The 21,459-nt window shown below is 42.0% G+C and overlaps 1 protein-coding gene across 3 annotated transcripts in view; it reads left to right on the forward strand.

The window, feature by feature from the left end:
- Window positions 1-21,459, forward strand: part of LOC141166450 (kelch domain-containing protein 3-like) — a 103,294-nt gene that overhangs the window by 24,096 nt on the left and 57,739 nt on the right. For all 3 annotated transcript variants that reach the window (XM_073653141.1, XM_073653132.1, XM_073653150.1), the window contains 5 exons: window positions 1,955-2,043; window positions 4,707-4,853; window positions 9,851-9,902; window positions 10,017-10,117; window positions 19,983-20,068. In XM_073653141.1, coding sequence (XP_073509242.1) covers window positions 1,955-2,043; window positions 4,707-4,853; window positions 9,851-9,902; window positions 10,017-10,117; window positions 19,983-20,068 — 475 coding nt within the window. The remainder of the gene's footprint in view (window positions 1-1,954; window positions 2,044-4,706; window positions 4,854-9,850; window positions 9,903-10,016; window positions 10,118-19,982; window positions 20,069-21,459) is intronic.

Here is a 21,459-nt window from a genome sequence, read left to right on the forward strand (position 1 = left end):
CAAGCTGCCCTGCAGTCCGAGGGTACAACAGTGTCAACCCGTACTATCCGTCGACGTCTGAATGAAAAGGGACTGTATGGTAGGATACCCAGGAAGACCCCACTTCTTACCCCTAGATATAAAAAAGCCAGGCTGGAGTTTGCCAAAACTTACCTGAGAAAGCATAAAACGTTTTGGAAGAATGTTCTCTGGTCAGATGAGACAAAAGTAGAGCTTTTTGGGAAAAAGCATCAACATAGAGTGTACAGGAAAAAAAAAGAGGCATTCAAAGAAAAGAACACGGTCCCTACAGTCAAACATGGCGGAGGTTCCCTGATGTTTTGGGGTTGCTTTGCTGCCTCTGGCACTGGACTGCTTGACCGTGTGCATGGCATTATGAAGTCTGAAGACTACCAACAAATTTTGCAGCATAATGTAGGGCCAAGTGTGAGAAAGCTGGGTCTCCCTCAGAGGTCATGGGTCTTCCAGCAGGACAATGACCCAAAACACACTTCCAAAAGCACTATAAAAGGGTTTGACAGAAAGCACTGGAGACTTCTAAGGTGGCCAGCAATGAGGCCAGACCTGAATCCCATAGAACACCTGTGGAGAGATCTCAAAATGGCAGTTTGGAGAAGGCACCCTTCAAATATCAGGGACCTGGAGCAGTTTGCCAAAGAAGAATGGTCTACAATTCCAGCAGAGCATTGTAAGAAACTCATTGATGGTTACCGGAAGCGGTTGTTCGCAGTTATTTTGGCTAAAGGTTGTGCAACCAAGTATTAGGCTGAGGGTGCCAATACTTTTGTCTGGCCCAATTTTGGAGTTTTGTGTGAAATGATCAATGATTTGATTTTTGCTTCATTCTCTTTTGTGTTTTTTCCTTGCAAGCAAATTAAATGAAGATAATAATACCAAAGAATTTGTGATTGCAATCATTTTCAGGAAGAAACTGAGTATTATCTGACAGAATTGCAGGGGTGCCAATACTTTTGGCTACCACTGTATTTATTATTTATGCCCCTGCACCTTTAAGCTACAGGAATTTGTTTCCCATGTAACAGATATACGTATGGCTTATTAAATTATCGTAAGTCAATGTATTGTAATTTTTGAATATATATAACCAACACACCTTGATCTCCTGGTACCCCCCTTTTTCTGTGCTTATCATTTCCCTGGAATAAATATATATATTAATTTTAATTAATTAAAATAATAATTAATTATTAATTTTAATTATTTATAAGGTGTGGCATCTCTTTGTAGGGTATATACTATTCACACTACACACAACTAAACGTGCAATATCGAATGCTATTTTCATCTATATTGTGTTCTTTTCAGTGATCGCTATACAGACTAAATCTGATATATTCTTTGAACATGTACTATTTTCTCTGGTACTGTTTACATTCATTGATCAACAGCACCAACTAAACACTATCTACATCGGTATTGTGTTTTTTTCTATTGATTATTATTTGGACTATATCTAATACTTCATCAGGATAATCTAGAACAGCATGTACATATTTAAAGCTATTAGCATATATTTTGTTCATTTGTTGCCTCTATTTCTTTGTTATGTTGCTATTTAGTTTTTAAATGCTTTCTTATCAAGTCTGGTAGAATGTGTCCCAATCTGGAATACATGGGGTTAGTAAATCACACTCTATACCAGATGCTATTAAAGCACAATCTTTCGCAATCTTTTGAAATGCGTAATAACTCACATGTATAATGGCTTTTACCTAATCTTTTTATGGAATGTACACGGATGAAGATGTTTTTAACAATTTTGGAATGAACATTAATGTTATCTATTCACGTGTGCTGGATCCCCTACTACCTTGGAAACTGCTTTTTTGTACACTTTAAGTGGGCTAATAAAAAGGATATATACGTATAACCAATCCATTGAAAAAAAGTTTGATCTCACAAAGAACACTCATGATATTGTTCATTTTTCCAGTGTTGTGAACAAAGAAATCTTTTTGTTTGGAGGTCATGATGACAAAGGTGCTGATGAATGTTTGCCGGGGATACACTCTTTTGACCTAGGTAAGAAGCATGAAATGGTTTTTTTTTGAGTGCCATGATGCAGAATTCTTTTGGACATAATGTTTCTATATTTACTTACATTTAATGGGATCAATGGGATTTAGTTTAGAAAAAAAGTTTACTTTTGGTGACCTAATTACTATATTTAAATATAACAATATCCAAATGGATTGAGGATTGAATGTTTCCCCATTGACAAAGAATGAGAATTCTATGCTACAGTCATGGCCGAAAGTGTTGGCACCCTTGAACTTGTTCCAGCAGATGAAGTATTTCTCCCAGAAAATTATTTCAATTACACATGTTTTGTTATACACTGTGTGCAGAATTATTAGGCAAGTTGTATTTTAGAGGATTATTTTTATTATTGATCAACAACTATGTTCTCAATCAACCCAAAAGACTCATAAATATCCAAGCTTAATATTTTTGGAAGTTGGAGTGTTTTTTTTTTAGATTTGGCTATCTTAGGAGGATATCTGTTTGTGCAGGTAACTATTACTGTGCAGAATTATTAGGCAACTTAATAAAAACCAAATATAATCCCATCTCACTTGTTTATTTTCACCAGGTAAACCAATATCAGTGCACAAAATTTATAAATAAACATTTCTGACATGCAAAAACAAAAACCCAAAAAATTAGTGATCAATATAGCCACCTTTCTTTATGATGACACTCAACAGCCTTCCATCCATAGATTCTGTCAGTTGCTTGATCTGTTTTTTTGGACCACAGGTTCTCTATGGGGTTCAGATCAGGTGAACAAGGGGGCCATGTCATTATTTTTTCTTCTTTTAGACCTTTACTGGCCAGCCACGCTGTGGAGTAGTTGTATGCATGTGATGGAGCATTGTCCTGCATGAAAATCATGTTTTTCTTGAACGATACCGACTTCTTCCTGTACCACTGCTTGAAGAAGTTGTCTTCCAGAAACTGGCAGTAGGTCTGGGAATTGAGCTTCACTCCATCCTCAACCCGAAAAGGTCCCACAAGTTCATCTTTGATGATACCAGCCCAAACCAGTACCCCACCTCCACCTTGCTGACGTCTGAGTCAGAGTGGAGCTCTCTGCTCTTTACTGATCCAGCCTCTGGCCCATCCATCTGGCCCATCAAGAGTCACTCTCATTTCATCAGTACATAAAACCTTTGAAAAATCAGTCTTAAGATATTTCTTGGCCCATTCTTGATGTTTTATCGTATGTTTCTTGTTCAAAGGTGGTCTTTTTTCATCCTTCCTTACCTTGGCCATGTCCCTGAGTATCGCACACCTTGTGCTTTTTGATACTCCAGTAATGTTGCTGCTCTGAAATATGGCAAAACTGGTGGCGAATGGCATCTTGGCAGCTTCACGCTTGATTTTCCTCAATTCGTGGGCAGTTATTTTGCGCCTTTTTTGGCCAACACGCTTCTTGCGACCCTGTTGGCTATTTGCCATGAAATGCTTGATTGTTCGGTGATCACGCTTCAAAAGTTTGGAAATTTCAAGACTGCTGCATCCCTCTGCAAGACATCTCACAATTTTGGACTTTTCAGAGCCCGTCAAATCTCTCTTCTGACTCATTTTGCCAAAGGAAAGGAAGTTGCCTAATAATTAAGCACACCTTATATAGGGTGTTGATGTCATTAGAGATGCACATCACCAGATTTACTTAATTGGTAGTTGGCTCTTAAGCCTATGCAGCTTGGAGTAGGACAACATGTATAAAAAGTATCATGTGATCAAAATACTCATTTGCCTAATAATTCTGCACACAGTGTACATGTTTATTTCCTTTGTGCGTATTGTAACAACACAAAAAACTGAGAAAAAAAGGCTAATTGGACATAATTTCAAAACCCCCAAAATAGTCCAGACGAAATCGTGGGCACCCTCAAATTAATATTTTGTGTGAAATGCTGTCCAATTTGCCTTTTTTTCTCTGTTTTTTTGTGTTGTACCAATCCACACAAAGGAAATAAACATATGTATGACAAAACATGTGTATTTACAATATTTTTTCTGAAAGAAATATTTAATTTTCTGGAACAATTTCAAGGGTACCTACATTTTCGGCCATGATTGTATAAGGGTAAGTGCTTACGCTGAATTTTCCAAGGCAAAACTGCTTTCGGAAAGCGCTGGCAGACATTTTCCTGAGGTGGCTTTGCCCTCAGTTTTGCGGCGGCTTCCCCACTGGTGGCTATCACTGTACGAGTAAGTATAGAAAACTGGGAAGCCCCCAAAGAGTGAGCATCTCACTCCTTTTAACCGCTTGATGATTTCCTAAGAGGTGACCGAAGTTGGAACATGTGCACAGCAATGTCATTTTGACATTGTTGTGCGCTGTGTTCATTTATGAGGTGCTTTTGCAGCCCTTTTTCCGGCAGATTCTGGGCTGAATCCGCCTGAAAAAGATGCTGTATGCACAACCTCTAAGAGTAGTGAGACTATAGAAGTCTCTGTCCCAGTCTTATTCTGACTCATTGGAATTGGGTAGGAAATGTTAAATCAACATTTTAGGAAAAAAGGCGAAACCTGATTGAATTACCATAAATGCTAATGGCCCAACCATTACTTTTGACCTCCGCTGCCAGAAAGATGAATTGTTGTTTTTTCTAGTCCTAGACAAAAAAAGGATCGCAAAGATTAAAAATATAAACAGTGTCCTTACATTTCAGGTACCTTAAAATGGGAGAAATTAAAACCAACTGGAGCTGCTCCTCAGACCTTGAGCCATAGTGTGGGCGTTGTTGGTGAAAATGTTTTTGTCTTTGGTGGTATCAACCATGGAAACGTTGTAGATGATCTGCACATGTTCAACACAGGTAATGTGCTTTAAATAAATTATGTCTTTATCTAGTGTTTGACTGGTCTAGTAAAGTTTACCAAAAATCAATGTATTGCCGTGGCTTTAATGAATAACTGAATGTATTCCAATTAACTGTTAAATCAGTTTCAGGTAAATCAAGAAAAAAAAGGACATTGTTCTATTTGTTGTACGAAAAATCAATTGCTACTATGTGTAACAAAAGAACAATTCCAAAATATTACCTATACATTCAAAATGATGTTTAACCATTTTAAGCACATATTAGTCTTCAATCTGTGTTAATAATCCATATATTTTTACATGTAAGCAAATTTTTAGGCTCTTAATTTTAACACAAATACAGGTCTCTAATTTTACATTAAAGACGTTGTCCACTACTAGGACAACCCCTTCTTGATCTAAATGTTTGTCCAAATAAAATAAAAAAGCCTATACTCACTTCCTGTGCTGGCGCCATTCCAGCAGTGTCGGCACTCACTGTGCCGGGGCTCCCGTGCAGTTGTTATAACACAAGGGGCCGGTGCCCAATCAGCTCTTGTGTCATTGTCCCCGCCTTCGTATAAATTGAACATGAAGAGGAAGTCAGGGCTCATCTGATCTATGATTTCCTCTTCATGTTCAATTAGTATGAAGGCGTAGACAGTGACTCCAGAGCTGATTGGGCGCTGAGCTCACATGTCATAACAACTGCATGGGTGACGTGGGACTGCGAGTGCCGACACCACTGGAATGGCGCCGGCATGGGAGTTGATTATAAGCTTTTTTATTTTATCGTGTCCAAACATTTAGGCTGCGTGCCCACTATGCGTTTTTCAAGCGTTTTTGCCGCGGAATTTCCGAAGCGGCACGCATGGTCCCCAATGATAATCTGCATGTGCTGTGCACATGCTGCAGAAATTTCCGCTGCGGATTATCATTGCGGAAAAATACGCAGCATGTCCATTATTTTTGCGGACACGCAGCGTAATTGCTGCCATTGGCTTGCATTGAATCGCTTAATATCCGCATGACTACATGTGCACATGCGAATATTAAGCGATTCAATGTGCAGATGGTACCCGGGTCTGAAGAAGAGGAGAGTCTCATCCAGACCGGGTACCATAGTACCTGTAAAAAAAAAAAGAATTTAAAATAAAAAATAAACATTATACTCACCTTCCGATGTCCCCCAGTCTCCTCTGTGGTGCGTCCTGGCTGCCCAGCGGCTCGCGATGGTCTAAAAGGACCTTCCATGACGTCATTTAGTCATGTGACAGGTCACGCGACCGCTGACGTCTGCCGTCGCGTGACCTGTCACATGACTAAATGACGTCATGAAATGTCCTTTTACACCACTGCGAGCCGTACAAGAGACCGGACGCATCATACAGGAGACCGGGGGCCATCGGAAGCTAAGTATAATGTTTATTTTTTTATTTTTTACCATTTTTATTCTTTTTTTTAACTGTTAACTTGGTCACACTATATAAATCCATGGCAGTTGCATGGATTTATATAGTGTGACCAAGTTATCAAGCACTTTTCCAAGTCATGCTAAAATCGCTTGGAAAAGCGCTTGATAACCCACATGCAGAAATGCATGCAAAAACGCTTGAGAAACGCTTCTACCTGGCAGGAAAAACGCCTGTAAAATCCGCATGCGTTTTTCCTGCCAGGGAGATGTGGGTAAAATCTGCAGCATTTCTGCATTGTGGGCACTTAGCCTTAGATCAAGAAGGGGTTGTCCTAGTAGTGGACAGCCCCTTTAATTCTTTTACTAACACCCGCCAATGACTGGTTCACAGTTTTTCTCTTTAGGTGTTGAGTACTGATGGGCAAGCATGCTCAGCACTACTTGATACTCGATTGAACATGGGGGTGCTCAAGTTCCTGTAAAAAGCTTATTTGAATTATGTCAGTCTGGCGCAGAGAGAGAGAATGTTTCCTCCAGAAACATGCTCGAGTTTGCCATTCACTTCCATAAAGCTTGCTACTCGAGAACGTCAAAGCTTCCTACGCGCTCAATTCGAGTACCGAGCGTTCGATTCGAGTACCGAGCACTCAAGCAACACTAGAGTTGACATCAAACATCTCTATAAGGCCTCACTCAGACATCCTTTTTGCATGTACACATTGTATCCGTTTTCTTTTCACGGATAGGACACATACCCAATATAATCTATGATGCTATTCACATGTCCGTTTTTCTCCTTTATAATGGCTAAAAATGGTTAATACAAGTCTGTGGGTTTGTGAAAAACACGTACAGTCAACAGATGGCATCCGTGTGCTGTCCATATTTAACATTGCAAAGGATTGGAGTAGCATTGTAATTTATGTAAATAAAACTGATGACATTCTGATGGTAAAAACAGACACTCGGACCATACACTGGTGACACACTGATCCAAAGCACTGATGACATAGGTACCATTTTTTCACGTGCCTGTTTAAATATTAATGTGTGAATGAGGCCTAAGAAATGCAATTTTTCATTGATTTATTGCAATAAAGGAAAGATAGTGGAATCATGTATATAAGATTTGTGATAATTATTCTACAGCACTGATGTACATTATATATTTATATCAAAGGGTTTTTCAAAATGTTGACTTGCTGAACCTTCAAGAGAATCTTCAAAGAAGATCTTGTTACTTAAAATGCACTAATATAGCTAAACTACTAGGTACAATGACACTCACCTTCTCCAGAACTTCTGATCAATAGGCCGAGCTTTGCCCGAGCGGCACAAATTGTACTAAATACAGTATATGGCTTATACACAATGATCAATTTGGCACATCTTTGCTAAGAAAGCTAAACAATTTTTTCCTTGGCTAGAGTACGTATAGGCCCCCTGATTTATCATTTGACTTTTTTTTCAGTCACTTTCCATTTTTGTCTTGTGGTACTAGTTGCCGTTTTTGGCACCAAATTCATGAAAATGGCACACGTGGTCCGTGAATTTGGTGCAAATTAAAAAATGGACTTTCTTCCTGCCTCAAACTATTTGTGCAACTTTTGGTGCAAAAGTTGCAAAAATTGTGCCAAAACTTTGGCATACCCAAAAAGATACCAGGCAGGGACGAGAGAGGACTTGTTTGTTTTTTATCTTAATACTGGTTATTTGCTTACAAAGCAATCCAGAGTACACCATGTTTCTGCTCCATTTGCTTGTTCTCACTGCAGAATAAAGCCAGATCTGTTCCATATTTCAGCAATAAAAATCCAGAAATTTAAACTGAACGTGGAAAATATTGGCCTCCTTTTCCATTCTGTTGCAGTGTGTCTATCAAGCTATTCACACTAGGTGTCTGTGAAGAATAGTATTAGCAAATTACAGGCCTGCTATTTAAAACCATGGTTCTCTGTCAGACATAACACCTATAAGAGTGTTCTAAAATCAGACATTTCTTCCATTTTCATTTCATTGCAGTGTGTCGATCAAGCTATTCACACTAGGTGTCTGTGAAGGATAATATTAGCAAATTACAGGCCAGCTATTTAAAATCGTGGTTCTCTGTCAGACGTATCACATATAACTGCTTTCCAAAATCAGCCATTTCTCGTGAACATGGAAAATATTGTCCTGCATTAAAAATGGGCAAGGTGCGTGGCAAGGGACGGGGAAGTGGACGTGATGGTGCATGCAGAGGCCGAGGAGCGGTAGAGATGCCCAAATATTGGAGCAGCCACGGTCACACGAAGGCAACGGTGGGAAAGTGCAATTACTGTTGCAAGAGGTGGATGATGATGAGACACAATTGCCAGAATGTCAGGAGGAGGACCAGGGTGCGGAAGTGGATGATATAGTAACTGACCCAACCAGTATGGGAGACACACTTCCTAATAATGGGAACATTGTGGAACATTGTTTTCAGGAGGCACTCTGACCTCTCCGTCTCTTGCAAGGGGCATTGGAGTTCCTCAAAATTTTTGGCAGCCCTTGCAGTCACTGCATATGCAATAACAGTATAGGAGACCCACTCGTTAATAATGGGAACAACAAAGCATAGCCGGCTGATGGCTCTCTAACAATTGCGAGGGCCGACTGCTGCCCTTTTAAGAATAATATGGTTGCAAAAATACTGTTTGTGACTTTCACAATCCTGCCTTCATAAATGAAACAGGAGGTGTCTGATGATGTTTCAAACACCACATGGCCAGATAAGGTTGTAAAATGTTAAAATGACATTTCCCGGTGAATGCATTTGTCTTGGTTGAAAGCAATGCAAAAGTGCAAAAACGCGTCAAAAACGCTATGTGTGAACATAGCCCAAGATGTGGAGGAGTATTTTTCTTTTTGGTTACTTATTTTGCCTTATATACAAGTCATTACCTTGCAAAGGATGTTCCTTAACATATTTCCCAGGAAAATTAATTTTGTTTTTGTTTTTGTATGTTTTATTGTGAGTTCGTAAAAGTGGCGTAATACCTCTGACAACGTTGTTGATAACAGTGACTTGGGAGTCAGAAATGCTTCCAGGGGTCTTCCCCATGCTGTTCCCATGTCATTTGAGCACTGTTCCCATCGATTTGGGCAATTTTTAGGCCATCTGCAGACCGCCGGGGGGAGACGCCGGAAAAATTATTGAGTTTCTCATAGACTTACATTGGGCTCGTTACTCGGACCGAGCACTCGAGCATTCCAATTTGCTCCAATCGAACGGGTACCCGAGCATTTTAGTGCTCGCTCATCACTAAAACTGACCAAATACTGAATGTGTTCACGTGACCTAAGAGTTATTTTACTGGGAGGAAAAGGAGGAGTTGTCCAAGTAGTGAATGTACCCCTGTGCTGTACAGGCTCAGAAATGTTTAGAAAGCATCTATTGAGTTGTCACTGATTCCATTTTCACGATAGTAATATTTGAGACAAGCTGAAATGAGACTGTATCTGAGTAGGTTCTGGGTAATTTTAAAGTTTACTAGATTATGAAGTTATAAATATTTGCCTTTATAAATAAAATAATTGTAATTATTTTTATTCTTTTGTCACTAATAAAATTTCAGTTTCTGAAACATGGGTGCCAGTAAAGACATCTGGCTCTTTGCCCGAGGCAAGGTAAAAATTTACATTATTTTACAAACCTAAATTATAAAGTAATCCCTTTGATTATCCAGATATAATTGATATCTTTGAACAAAATGTAGTAATTCATTGATGTGTTATATTAAGATTGGGTCACACATTTGCCACTGTCGGACAACAAATATACATGTTTGGCGGCTGTTCAGCAGATGGAGTGTACTACAGTGATGTCTACATGCTGGATACAGGTAAACTATTTTCTTTCCTGCTACACATATAGATAATTATTTTGTATATAAAATTGAAGTCTTACATTCTTTTTTTCCATTTTCAATCATATAAATTGCTAAATAATTCTAAATAATTCTCCGTGTTTAGTGTATATACTAATAGACAAAAAAGGAATTTTTCTGTTTAGATGGTGTAATATGTGTCAAACCCAACAGCCAGTTAACAAAAATCTTTTGACATTATAATGTAGGTATCAGTATTTGGTCAGTATTCTTTAAATATTTTTTCTCAGGAGTGGGAGCCAAAACCAGGAGTATTTCCTTACTCTATTGTCATCATCTAACTACAATCACTATCTTATGTCCTAATTCCTAACCTATATCTTACCCTGTACTTATTCTGCACTGTACACTACCCACATTATACATTAACTTTACATTACTTATACACTATGCACTACCATATCACACTCTATAACACAATACATTGCAATCACATTATATCACATAAATACACAATATAAACCGAAAACCGCAGGACATAGTTTACACTACAATATACACTGCTCAAAAAAATAAAGGGAACACTCAAATAACACATCCTAGATGTGAATGAATGAAATATTCTCATTGAATACTTTGTTCTGTACAAAGTTGAATGTGCTGACAACAAAATCACACAAAAATCATCAATGGAAATCAAATGTATTAACCAATGGAGGCCTGGATTTGGAGTCACCCCCAGAATTAAAGTGGAAAAACACACTACAGGCTGATCCAACTTTGATGTAATGTCCTTAAAACAAGTCAAAATGAGGCTCAGTATTGTGTGTGGCCTCCATGTGCCTGTATGACCTCCCTACAACGCCTGGGCATGCTCCTGATGAGGTTGCGGATGGTCTCCTGTGGGATCTCCTCCCAGACCTGGACTAAAGCATCCGCCAACTCCTGGACAGTCTGTGGTGTAACGTGACGCTGGTGGATGGAGCGAGACATGATGTCCCAGATGTGCTCAATCGGATTCAGTTCTGGGGAACGGGCTGGCCAGTCCATAGCTTCAATGCCTTCATCTTGCAGTAACTGCTGACACACTCCAGCCACATGAGGTCTGGCATTGTCCTGCATTAGGAGGAACCCAGGGCCAACCGCACTAGCATATGGTCTCACAAGGGGTCTGAGGATCTCATCTCGGTACCTAATGGCAGTCAGGCCACCTCTGGCAAGCACATGAAGGGCTGTGCGGCCCTCCAAAGAAATGCCACCCCACACCATTTCTGACCCACTGCCAAACCGGTCATGCTGAAGGATGTTGCAGGCAGCAGTTCACTCTCCACGGCATCTCCAGACTCTGTCACGTCTGTCACATGTGCTCAGTGTGAACCTGCTTTCATCTGTGAAGAGCATAGGGCGCCAGTGGCGACTTTGCCAATCCTGGTGTTCTGTGGCAAATGCCAAGCGTCCTGCACGGTGTTGGGCTGTGAGCACAACCCCCATCTGTGGACGTCGGGCCCTCATACCACCCTCATGGAGTCGGTTTCTAACCGTTTGTGCAGACACATGCACATTTGTGGCCTGCTGGAGGTCATTTTGTAGGTCTCTGGCAGTGCTCCTCCCGTTCCTCCTTGCACAAAGGCGGAGGTAGCGGTCCTGCTGCTGGGTTGTTGCCCTTCTACGGCCCCCACCACGTCTCCTGGTGTACTGACCTGTCTCCTGGTAGCGCTTCCAGCCTCTGGACACTACGCTGACAGACACAGCAAACCTTCTTGCCACAGCTCGCATTGATGTGCCATCCTGGATGAGCTGCACTACCTGAGCAACTTCTGTGGGTTGTAGAGTCCGTCTCATGCTACCACAAGTGTGAAAGCACAACCAACATTCAAAAGTGACCAAAACATCAGCCAGAAAGCATTGGTACTGAGATGTGGTCTGTGGTCCCCACCTGCAGAACCACTCCTTTATTGAGGGTGTCTTGATAATTGCCAATAATTTCCATCTATTGTCTATTCCATTTGCACAATAGCATGTGAAATTGATTGTCAATCAGTGTTGCTTCCTAAGTGGACAGTTTGATTTCACAGAAGTTTGATTTACTTGGAGTTATATTCTGTTGTTTCAGTGTTCCCTTTATTTTTTTGAGCAGTGTATATAAAAGACTCATGACACACTGCACATTATGCACCATTGAACGTGATTGGTGTCTTCAGGAGTAGGAACGCGACAGTCCAGTCGAAATCCCCTTACATAGTAACAGTTACTACCTCTCAAAAAGTGGAGGATGTATATTTTTTATCTTTAGATTAAGCAGAGAGTGAAATTTGTGAGCAATGTACAACAGAGGGGCGGTTCTCTGGAGTTGGATACAATACAAGGCACTAACAACCGCCATCTTCTTTTATAATCAGTATATTAAACCCTTACCGACATTAGATGTATTGATCAACAACAATTTTTTTTTGCTCAGCAAAAATACCCTGCATCAAAAGCTCACCAAAAACTAATAGTGGGAACTTAAGCTTACACAGCAGAATCTGCCTCTCACATCAGCGGGTAGAGTCGAGGTAAAGGCCCCTCCCTGTGCCCTTCTTGTCCATGGTCCTATGAAAACCAGTCTGTGGTTGGCATTCATAGGAAACCATTATTTTTACTATATAATGCAATACTCTGGTATTGCAGTATACAGTGGATAGAAAAAGCCTTCATACCCCTGTGATAACATCAGGTTTTTAACATGTAAAAAAAAAATCATACCAAGAAGAATGATTTTATCTTTTCAGGTTGAAAAAGTAGAATAAAGAATGAAAATAATGTGGCTGCATAAATATGCACACCCATAAACTAATGCTTTATTGAAGTACCCTTTGCATTTACAACCGCCTTTAAGTGAATCTGTAACCAGGCTTTTGCCACCTAATCTGAGTGCAGCATAATGTAGAGACAGAGTTCTTGACTCCATTGATGTGTCACTTTCTGGGCTGCTTAGTGTAGTCTTGACAAAATCACTGTTTTATCAACAGGATATTATCATTAGAGGACTACTAACCCTCTGTTTTCTGCCTATGCACAGTGTACACAGAAAGTTGGCAATCAGTGGTGTGGTTGGGGTTATACAGTGCTCAACATTCAGAGAACTGGTAGATCTGCAGCAGATAAGACAGTGATTTTATCAAAATGACAGCAAGCTCAGTAATGACACATCAGTGGTGTCAGTGTATCTGCCCCTACATCATGTTGCTCTCAGATGCGGTAGCAAAGACCTGATGACAGATTCCATTTCAGTATTTTTGGGTAGCAGTCTATCAGCATGGCACATCTAGAATTGGAAATCTTTGCTCACTCTGCCTTGCAGTAGTACTCCAAATCTGTCAGATTGCGAGGGCATCTCCTGTGTACAGCCCTCTTCACGTCAACTCACAGATTTTCAATTGGATTTAGGTCTGGGCTCAGGCTGGACCATTCCAAACCTTTAAACTTCTTCTAGTAAAGCAATTCTTTTGTTGATTTGGAGGTATGCTTAGGGTCATTGCCATGTTGAAAAGTGAAATTCCTCTTTATCTTCAGCTTTTTAGCAGAGACTTAATGGTTTTGTTGCAAAAATCACAGATATTTGGAACTGTTCATAATTCCTTCCACCAGGGGCGGACACAGACTGTAGTGGGCCCCTGTGCAAGAATTTTTTGGGCCCCCCCCCCTGCCCTTCATAGGGGGCATGAAGGGCCTCCCCCCCCGTGCATCTCTGATTCCCCCCACTCCTAGTTAATTAATTGTATTTAAAAAAAATAAAACTTGTTATACTTACCCCCAGGGCCGGCTCCAGGTTTTTGTGGGCCCTGGGCGACAGAGTTTCAGTGGCCCCTTTAACACATACCATGATTCATGATGCACAGATACCACAGAGAAATATATATATATATATATATATATATATATATATATATATATATATATATACAGTACAGACCAAAAGTTTGGACACACCTTCTCATTTAAAGATTTTTCTATATTTTCATGACTATGAAAATTGTACATTCACACTGAAGGCATCAAAACTATGAATTAACACATGTGGAATTATATACTTAACAAAAAAGTGTGAAACAACTAAAAATATGTCTTATATTCTAGGTTCTTCAAAGTAGCCACCTTTTGCTTTGATGACTGTTTTGCACACTCTTGGCATTCTCTTGATGAGCTTCAAGAGGTAGTCACCGGAAATGGTCTTCCAACAATCTTGAAGGAATTCCCAGAGATGCTTAGCACTTGTTGGCCCTTTTGCCTTCACTCTGCGGTCCAGCTCACCCCAAACCATCTCGATTGGGTTCAGGTCTGGTGACTGTGGAGGCCAGGTCATCTGGCGTAGCACCCCATCACTCTCCTTCTTGGTCAAATAGCCCTTGCACAGCCTGGAGGTGTGTTTGAGGTCATTGTCCTGTTGAAAAATAAATGATGGTCCAACTAAACGCAAACCGGATGGAATAGCATGCCGCTGAAAGATGCTGTGGTAGCCATGCTGGTTCAGTATACCTTCAATTTTGAATAAATCCCCAGCAGTGTCACCAGCAAAGCACCCCCACACCATCACACTTCCTCCTCCATGCTTCACAGTGGGAACCAGGCATGTAGAGTCCATCCGTTCACCTTTTCTCTGTCTCACAAAGACACAGTGGTTGGAACCAAAGATCTCAAATTTGGACTCATCTGACCAAAGCACAGATTTCCACTGGTCTAATGTTCATTCCTTGTGTTCTTTAGCCCAAACAAGTCTCTTCTGCTTGTTGCCTGTCCTTAGCAGTGGTTTCCTAGCAGCTATTTTACCATGAAGGCCTGCTGCACAAAGTCTCCTCTTAACAGTTGTTGAAGAGATGTGTCTGCTGCTAGAACTCTGTGTGGCATTGACCTGGTCTCTAATCTGAGCTGCTGTTAACCTGCGATTTCTGAGGCTGGTGACTCGGATAAACTTATCCTCAGAAGCAGAGGTGACTCTTGGTCTTCCTTTCCTGGGACGGTCCTCATGTGAGCCAATTTCTTTGTAGCGCTTGATGGTTTTTGCAACTGCACTTGGGGAGACTTTCAAAGTTTTCCCAATTTTTCGGACTGACTGACCTTCATTTCTTAAAGTAATGATGGCCACTCGTTTTTTTTTACTTAGCTGCTTTTTTCTTGCCATAATACAAATTGTAACAGTCTATTCAGTAGGACTATCAGCTGTGTATCCACCTGACTTTTGCACAACACAACTGTTGGTCCCAACCCCATTTATAAGGCAAGAAATCCCACTTATTAAACCTGACAAGGGTACACCTGTGAGGTGAAAACCATTTCCGGTGACTACTTCTTGAAGCTCATCAAGAGAATGCCAAGAGTGTGCAAAGCAGTCATCAAAGCAAAAGGTGGCTACTTTGAAGAACCTAGAATATAAGACATATTTTCAGTTGTATCACACTTTTTTGTTAAGTATATAATTCCACATGTGTTAATTCATAGTTTTGATGCCTTCAGTGTGAATGTACAATTTTCATAGTCATGAAAATACAGAAAAATCTTTAAATAAAAAGGTGTGCCCAAACTTTTGGTCTGTACTGTATATATATATATAGTACAAGGCCAAAGATTTCACTTACTACATTACATGAGCGATATCTACTGTAAATTCTACAATAGCTCAGAAACCGGTGAATCCTCACAGCGCACAGTGCAGACCGGACAGTATAGTCCTCCATACAGTATTATGGGCACCATATAATGCTCCATACAGGATACTGGTCCCCATATAATGCTCCATACAGGATACTGGTCCCCATATAACACTGCATACAGAATACTGGCCCCCATATAACGCTCCATACAGAATACTGTCCCCCATATAACGCTCCATACAGAATACTGACCCATATAACGCTCCATACAGAATATTGGCCCCCATATAACGCTCCATGCAGGCTGCCCCCCCCTTATAATGCGCCATTACACGAGCGATATCTATTGTAAATTCTACAATAGCTCAGAAACCGGCGAATCCTCACAGCGCACAGTGCAGACCGGACAGTATAGTCCTCCATACAGTATTATGGGCACCATATAATGCTCCATACAGGATACTGACCCCCTTATAATGCTCCATACAGGATACTGGTCCCCATATAATGCTCCATACAGGATACTGGTCCCCATATAACGCTCCATACAGGATACTGGTCCCCATATAACACTGCATACAGAATACTGGCCCCCATAAATTGCTCCATACAGAATACTGACCCCCATATAACGCTCCATACAGAATACTGACCCCCATATAACGCTCCATACAGAATATTGGCCCCCATGTAATGCTCCATGCAGGCTGTTCCCCCCCTTATAATGCCCCATGCAGGATGACACCCCCCTTTTAATGCCCTATGCAGGTTGTCACTTCTACCCCCCATAAAATGCCCCATGCAGGATGTCACCTCCTCCCCCATATAATGGCCCTTGCAGGATGTCACTTCCCTCCTTTCCAGTGCCCCATGCAGTATGTCAGACCACCCCCTCCCTTATAATGCCCCATGCAGGAGGTCACACACCCCCCCTCCTTATAATGCCCCATGCAGTATGTCACACACCCACCCTCCTTATAATGCCCCATGCAGGATGTCAATTCCCCCCTCCCCCTCTTATAATGCCCCATGCAGGATGTCACACCCCCTCCCTTATAATGCCCCATGCAGGATGTCACACCCCCTCCCTTATAATGCCCCATGCAGGATGTCACACCCCCTCCCTTATAATGCCCCATGCAGGATGTCACTTCCCCCCTTCCCCTCTTATAATGCCCCATGCAGGAAGTCACTTCCCCCCTTCCCCTCTTATAATGCCCCATGCAGGATGTCACACTCCCCCCCACCCCCATATAATGCCCCATGCAGGATGTCACACACCCCCTCCCCCTCTTATAATGCCCCATGCAGGATGTCACACCCCCCCATATAATGCCCCATGCAGGATGTCACCTCCCCCATATAATGCCCCATGCAGGATGTCACCCCCCCATATAATGCCCCATGCAGGATGTCACACCCCCCCACCATATAATGCCCCATGCCCCCATACATGAAAAAAATAAAAAAATCCAATACTCACCTCACTTCTTACCTGCTGCTGGCTCTGCTCCGGACTCCAGCGTTGTGCGTGTCTTCCCTCTCTGCACTGTGACAGGTCAGGAGAGAGCGCGCGCGGTGTAAAGACATCACCGCGCCCTCTGACCTGAGACGTCACAGTCAGAGGACGCGGAAGACGCTGCAGAGGCACGGGGAGGGGTAAGTATTGTGCCGGTACCATCACATGACCGGAGATGTCCCTGCGCTCAGCATGGGGCCGGGGACCCATGCTGAGCGCAGCGACATCTCCGGTCATGTGACGGCGGGCGGTGATGTGACGGCGGGGGGTCCTGCGGGGGGGCCCCATGAGGAGACGCACAAGAGGGGGGTCCCAACGGGGCTCCGAGGGGGCCCCGACCGGCCGGGCCCCATGCTGAAGTCAGGGCAGTCATGCCCTGATGGCGGCCCTGCTGGAGGCTGGAGAGGCCCCCTCTCCCTCGGGGGCCCCCGTTCAATGAACCGGCTGCACGGGCGGTAGGTCCGCCCCTGCCTTCCACCCTGATTAAAATCCCAATTCCAGCTGTTGAAAAACAGCCCTAAAGCATAATGCTGCCTCAACCATGCTTCACTGTAGGTATGGTCTTCTTTTGGTGATGCACAGTGTTGGCTTTTGCAAATATGGCCAAAAATGTCAACCTTGGTTTCACCCGACCATAACTCATCTTCCCACATTCTTTTGATGGACTTGATATAGGTTTTGTCACATGCATACACAACAAGTACTTGCCAGAAATTTCTGCAGCTCCTTTACTGTTTCTTTAAGTCTCTTGGCAGCCTCCTGGAACAATTTTCTTCTTGTCTTTTCATCAATTTTTCAGAGACATCCAGTTCTAAGTAATGTCTCTGTTGTCTCAAATTTAAGCCACTACTTGATGACTGTCTGTCACGGGTGTGTCAGATGTGACAGACAGTAGCTCTGCAGTCGGTTGCAGACGATCTCTTCATTTGGCATTACAGACACCTTCTTAGATCGGTCTCACTCTACGACCCAGCAGCTACCTTCCTCTTGCTAATTAACACCCTGGCCTGGGTGTATAAATACTTTTATTTTGCATGCAATAGGGAGGTGCCGGTGATATTCACATGACCCCTTATGAAGGCTTGGAGCAAGTGTAGTTCTTACTTCCTCTCTGGTGCTAAGAGGACATGTGTGCTATCTCTCTGAAGTCGACTCAAGCTAAGCTACTTCCCCCTTGTCTGTTTCCCCTTGCTGTCTTTAGTTGTCAGTGGGGATCGACTAGCGCTCACCCCCCCCTTCCCTATCTAGGGCCAAGCGCTAAGGAAATACAGGGATAGGCTCCTGTGTGGCGATTGGTGAGTAACCAATATAGGGACAGTAGGGGTAGACAGCGTTATTGCCGATCAGCCTAGGAGGTCTCCACTTCCCCCTTTCCCTAGTGTCTGGGCTCCCTTCCCCTCATCCCTTCGTGTCACACTTTGTCTTTCCTACACTGTGCGTGACACTGTCTTCACAGTGTTCCATGGTGTATCAATGCAGTGGAAATTGTTTTGTACCCTTCTCCTGACTGATCACTTTCAACAATGAGATCCTTTTGCTATGTTGTAAGTTGTTTACAGACCATGGCTTTTGCTTTAAAATGCAACTAAGAAAATGTCAGGAAAATCCTACTAGAACAGCTGAACTTTATATGGGTTTATCAGATTCACTTTAAATGATGGCAGCTGTACTAACTACTATTTAACATAGGTTTAAATGTGACTGGCTGATTTTGAAAACAAACACATTCGCAATTTCATCACACTTTTTAATTTTTTTTCCTGTTTTCTAGTCCTGGTAAAATTAATAGTGCCATTCTTAATTAAAACCTGTCCTGGAAAAATCAAGTGCTCACGCAGCTATGTCAACAAAAAAAAATAAAAACGTTAGGGAGGAAAAAACTAAGGTGCAAAAAAATGCTTGGTCGGGAAGGAGTTAAATTCGATCATTGTTAAAGACCAAGAGATAAAATTAACATCTAAAAACAGTCACAGAATAAAGATTTTTTGTCTGGAGAGCCTGACAATTTTGACTCTGTGGAGCCTGCCCAATGATGTGTAGCAGATCTAAGGCAAACTTATGCAGTGTGAAACGCATAGCATGGGGCTAAATGGATAGTATGGTGGAAAGAGTCAATGCCACTCAAGAGTCAATCCAGCACTAGGCATAACCTAATGTACCAGTTTTGCAGAGTGTTAAGTCCTTGCAGATTTAAAAGAGTTGCTGCTTCATTTGACCTCATGTCAGCAAAGCACTGCCGACATTATGCTGATTGAAATCCAGCTCCCCACAGTGAGGCAGCGGAGAGCCGGCTGTCACATTGGCAGTAACACCCTGCCGACAGAACACAGTGGAGAATAAAAAGCTGCCTGGTTCTTGAGACGACACCAGAAGCCGCAGTATCACCGCCAGGAGACCGCTGTAAGCCAGCAGAGATCGGAGTGAGGTGGAACAGGCAAATAGTTAGTAACTACCTTCCTGTATGTTCTTAGCCCCACAGTGAAAAATAAGTGAAGTCCCAGGAAACTCCTTTAAATGTTCTAACCTCAAAATCTACTTATACCGCAGTAGTGAAATGAGCCAGTGTTTTCGATCAACACTCAAAATCTGAGTTCCCAAAAACAATGCCTCCTCTATAGCATTGTCCTGACCTCTTCCACCCTGGCATAAGCCTATTTTGTCTGTAGTAGAACTGTTATAGCCATGAATGTGTATAATAATATTGCTATTTTATAGTTCCATTTTTCCTTAGCTACTTTGTTATGGCAGTGTTGCGAGATCAAAGGAGAGAGCCCAGCTGGAAGGAAATTCCACACGTTTACAGCTCATCATGATAAGGTACTATCCAATACAACATGGCACAGTAATACAGAGTAGAAGGTCCTTAACAAATCACCAAATCTAAACCAAAACATGACTTTATACTAATGCCGGTACAATACAATAATATCCATTTAGCCTTGTTTCAAGTCAAATATGGATTAATGCAAGAGTACCAAAGATGACCCTCACTCTCAGCGCTGTGTATAGATACTGTATAACTGTGAATATGAATAAAGAGAATGTTCACCTTTGCAACCTAATTTTTTAGCTGTGTCTATAGCTTTGTTTCAGACCTATGTACAGTGGGTACGGAAAGTATTCAGACCCCTTTACATTTTTCACTCTTTGTTTCATTGCAGCCATTTGATAAATTCTAAAAAGTTCATTTTTCTCATTAAAGTACACTCTGCACCCCATCTTGACTGACAAAAAAACAGAAATGTAGACATTTTTGCAAATTTATTAAAAAAGAAAAACTGAAATATCATATGGTCATAAGTATTCAGACCCTTTGCTCAGTATTGAGTAGAAGCACCTTTTTGAGCTAGTACAGCCATGAGTCTTCTTGGGAATGATGCAACAAGTTCTTCACACCTGGATTTGGGGATCCTCTGCCATTCTTCCTTGCAGATCCTCTCCAGTTCCGTCAGGTTGGATGGTGAACATTGGTGGACAGCCATTTTCAGGTCTCTCCAGAGATGCTCAATTGGGTTCAGGTCAGGTCTCTCTGGGCCAGTCAATAATGGTCACAGTGTTGTTCTGAAGCCACTCCTTTGTTATTTTAGCTGTATGCTTAGGGTCATTGTCTTGTTGGAAGGTGAACCTTCGGCCAAGTCTGAGGTCCAGAGCACTGTGGAAGAGGTTTTCATCCAGGATATCTCTGTACTTGGCCGCATTAATGTTTCCTTCAATTGCAACCAGTTGTCCAGTCACTGCATCTGAAAAACACCCCCATAGCATGATGCTGCCACCACCATGTTTCACTGTTGGGATTGTATTGGGCAGGTGATGAGCAGTGCCTGGTTTTCTCCACACATACCGCTTAGAATTATCAACAAAAAGTTCTATCTTTGTCTCATCAGACCAGAGAATCTTATTTCTCATAGTCTGGGAGTCCTTCATGTGTTTTTGAGCAAACTCTATGTGGGCTTTTATATGCCTTGCACTGAGGAGAGCCTTCCATCGGGCCACTCTGCCATAAAGGCTCGACTGGTGGAGGGCTGCAGTGATAGTTGACTTTGTGGAACTTTCTCCCATTTCCCTGCTGCATCTCTGGAGCTCAGCCACAGTGATCTTGGGGTTCTTCTTTACCTCTCTCACCAAGGCTCTTCTCCCACGATTGCTCAGTTTGGCTGGACGGCCAGGTCTAGGAAGACTTCTGGTGGTCCCAAACTTCTTCCAGTTAA

This window comes from Phyllobates terribilis, unplaced genomic scaffold, assembly GCF_046119375.1.
Source record: "Phyllobates terribilis strain yellow unplaced genomic scaffold, ASM4611937v1 Scaffold_1__5_contigs__length_1240528914, whole genome shotgun sequence".
In the NCBI taxonomy this organism is placed as follows: domain Eukaryota; kingdom Metazoa; phylum Chordata; class Amphibia; order Anura; family Dendrobatidae; genus Phyllobates; species Phyllobates terribilis.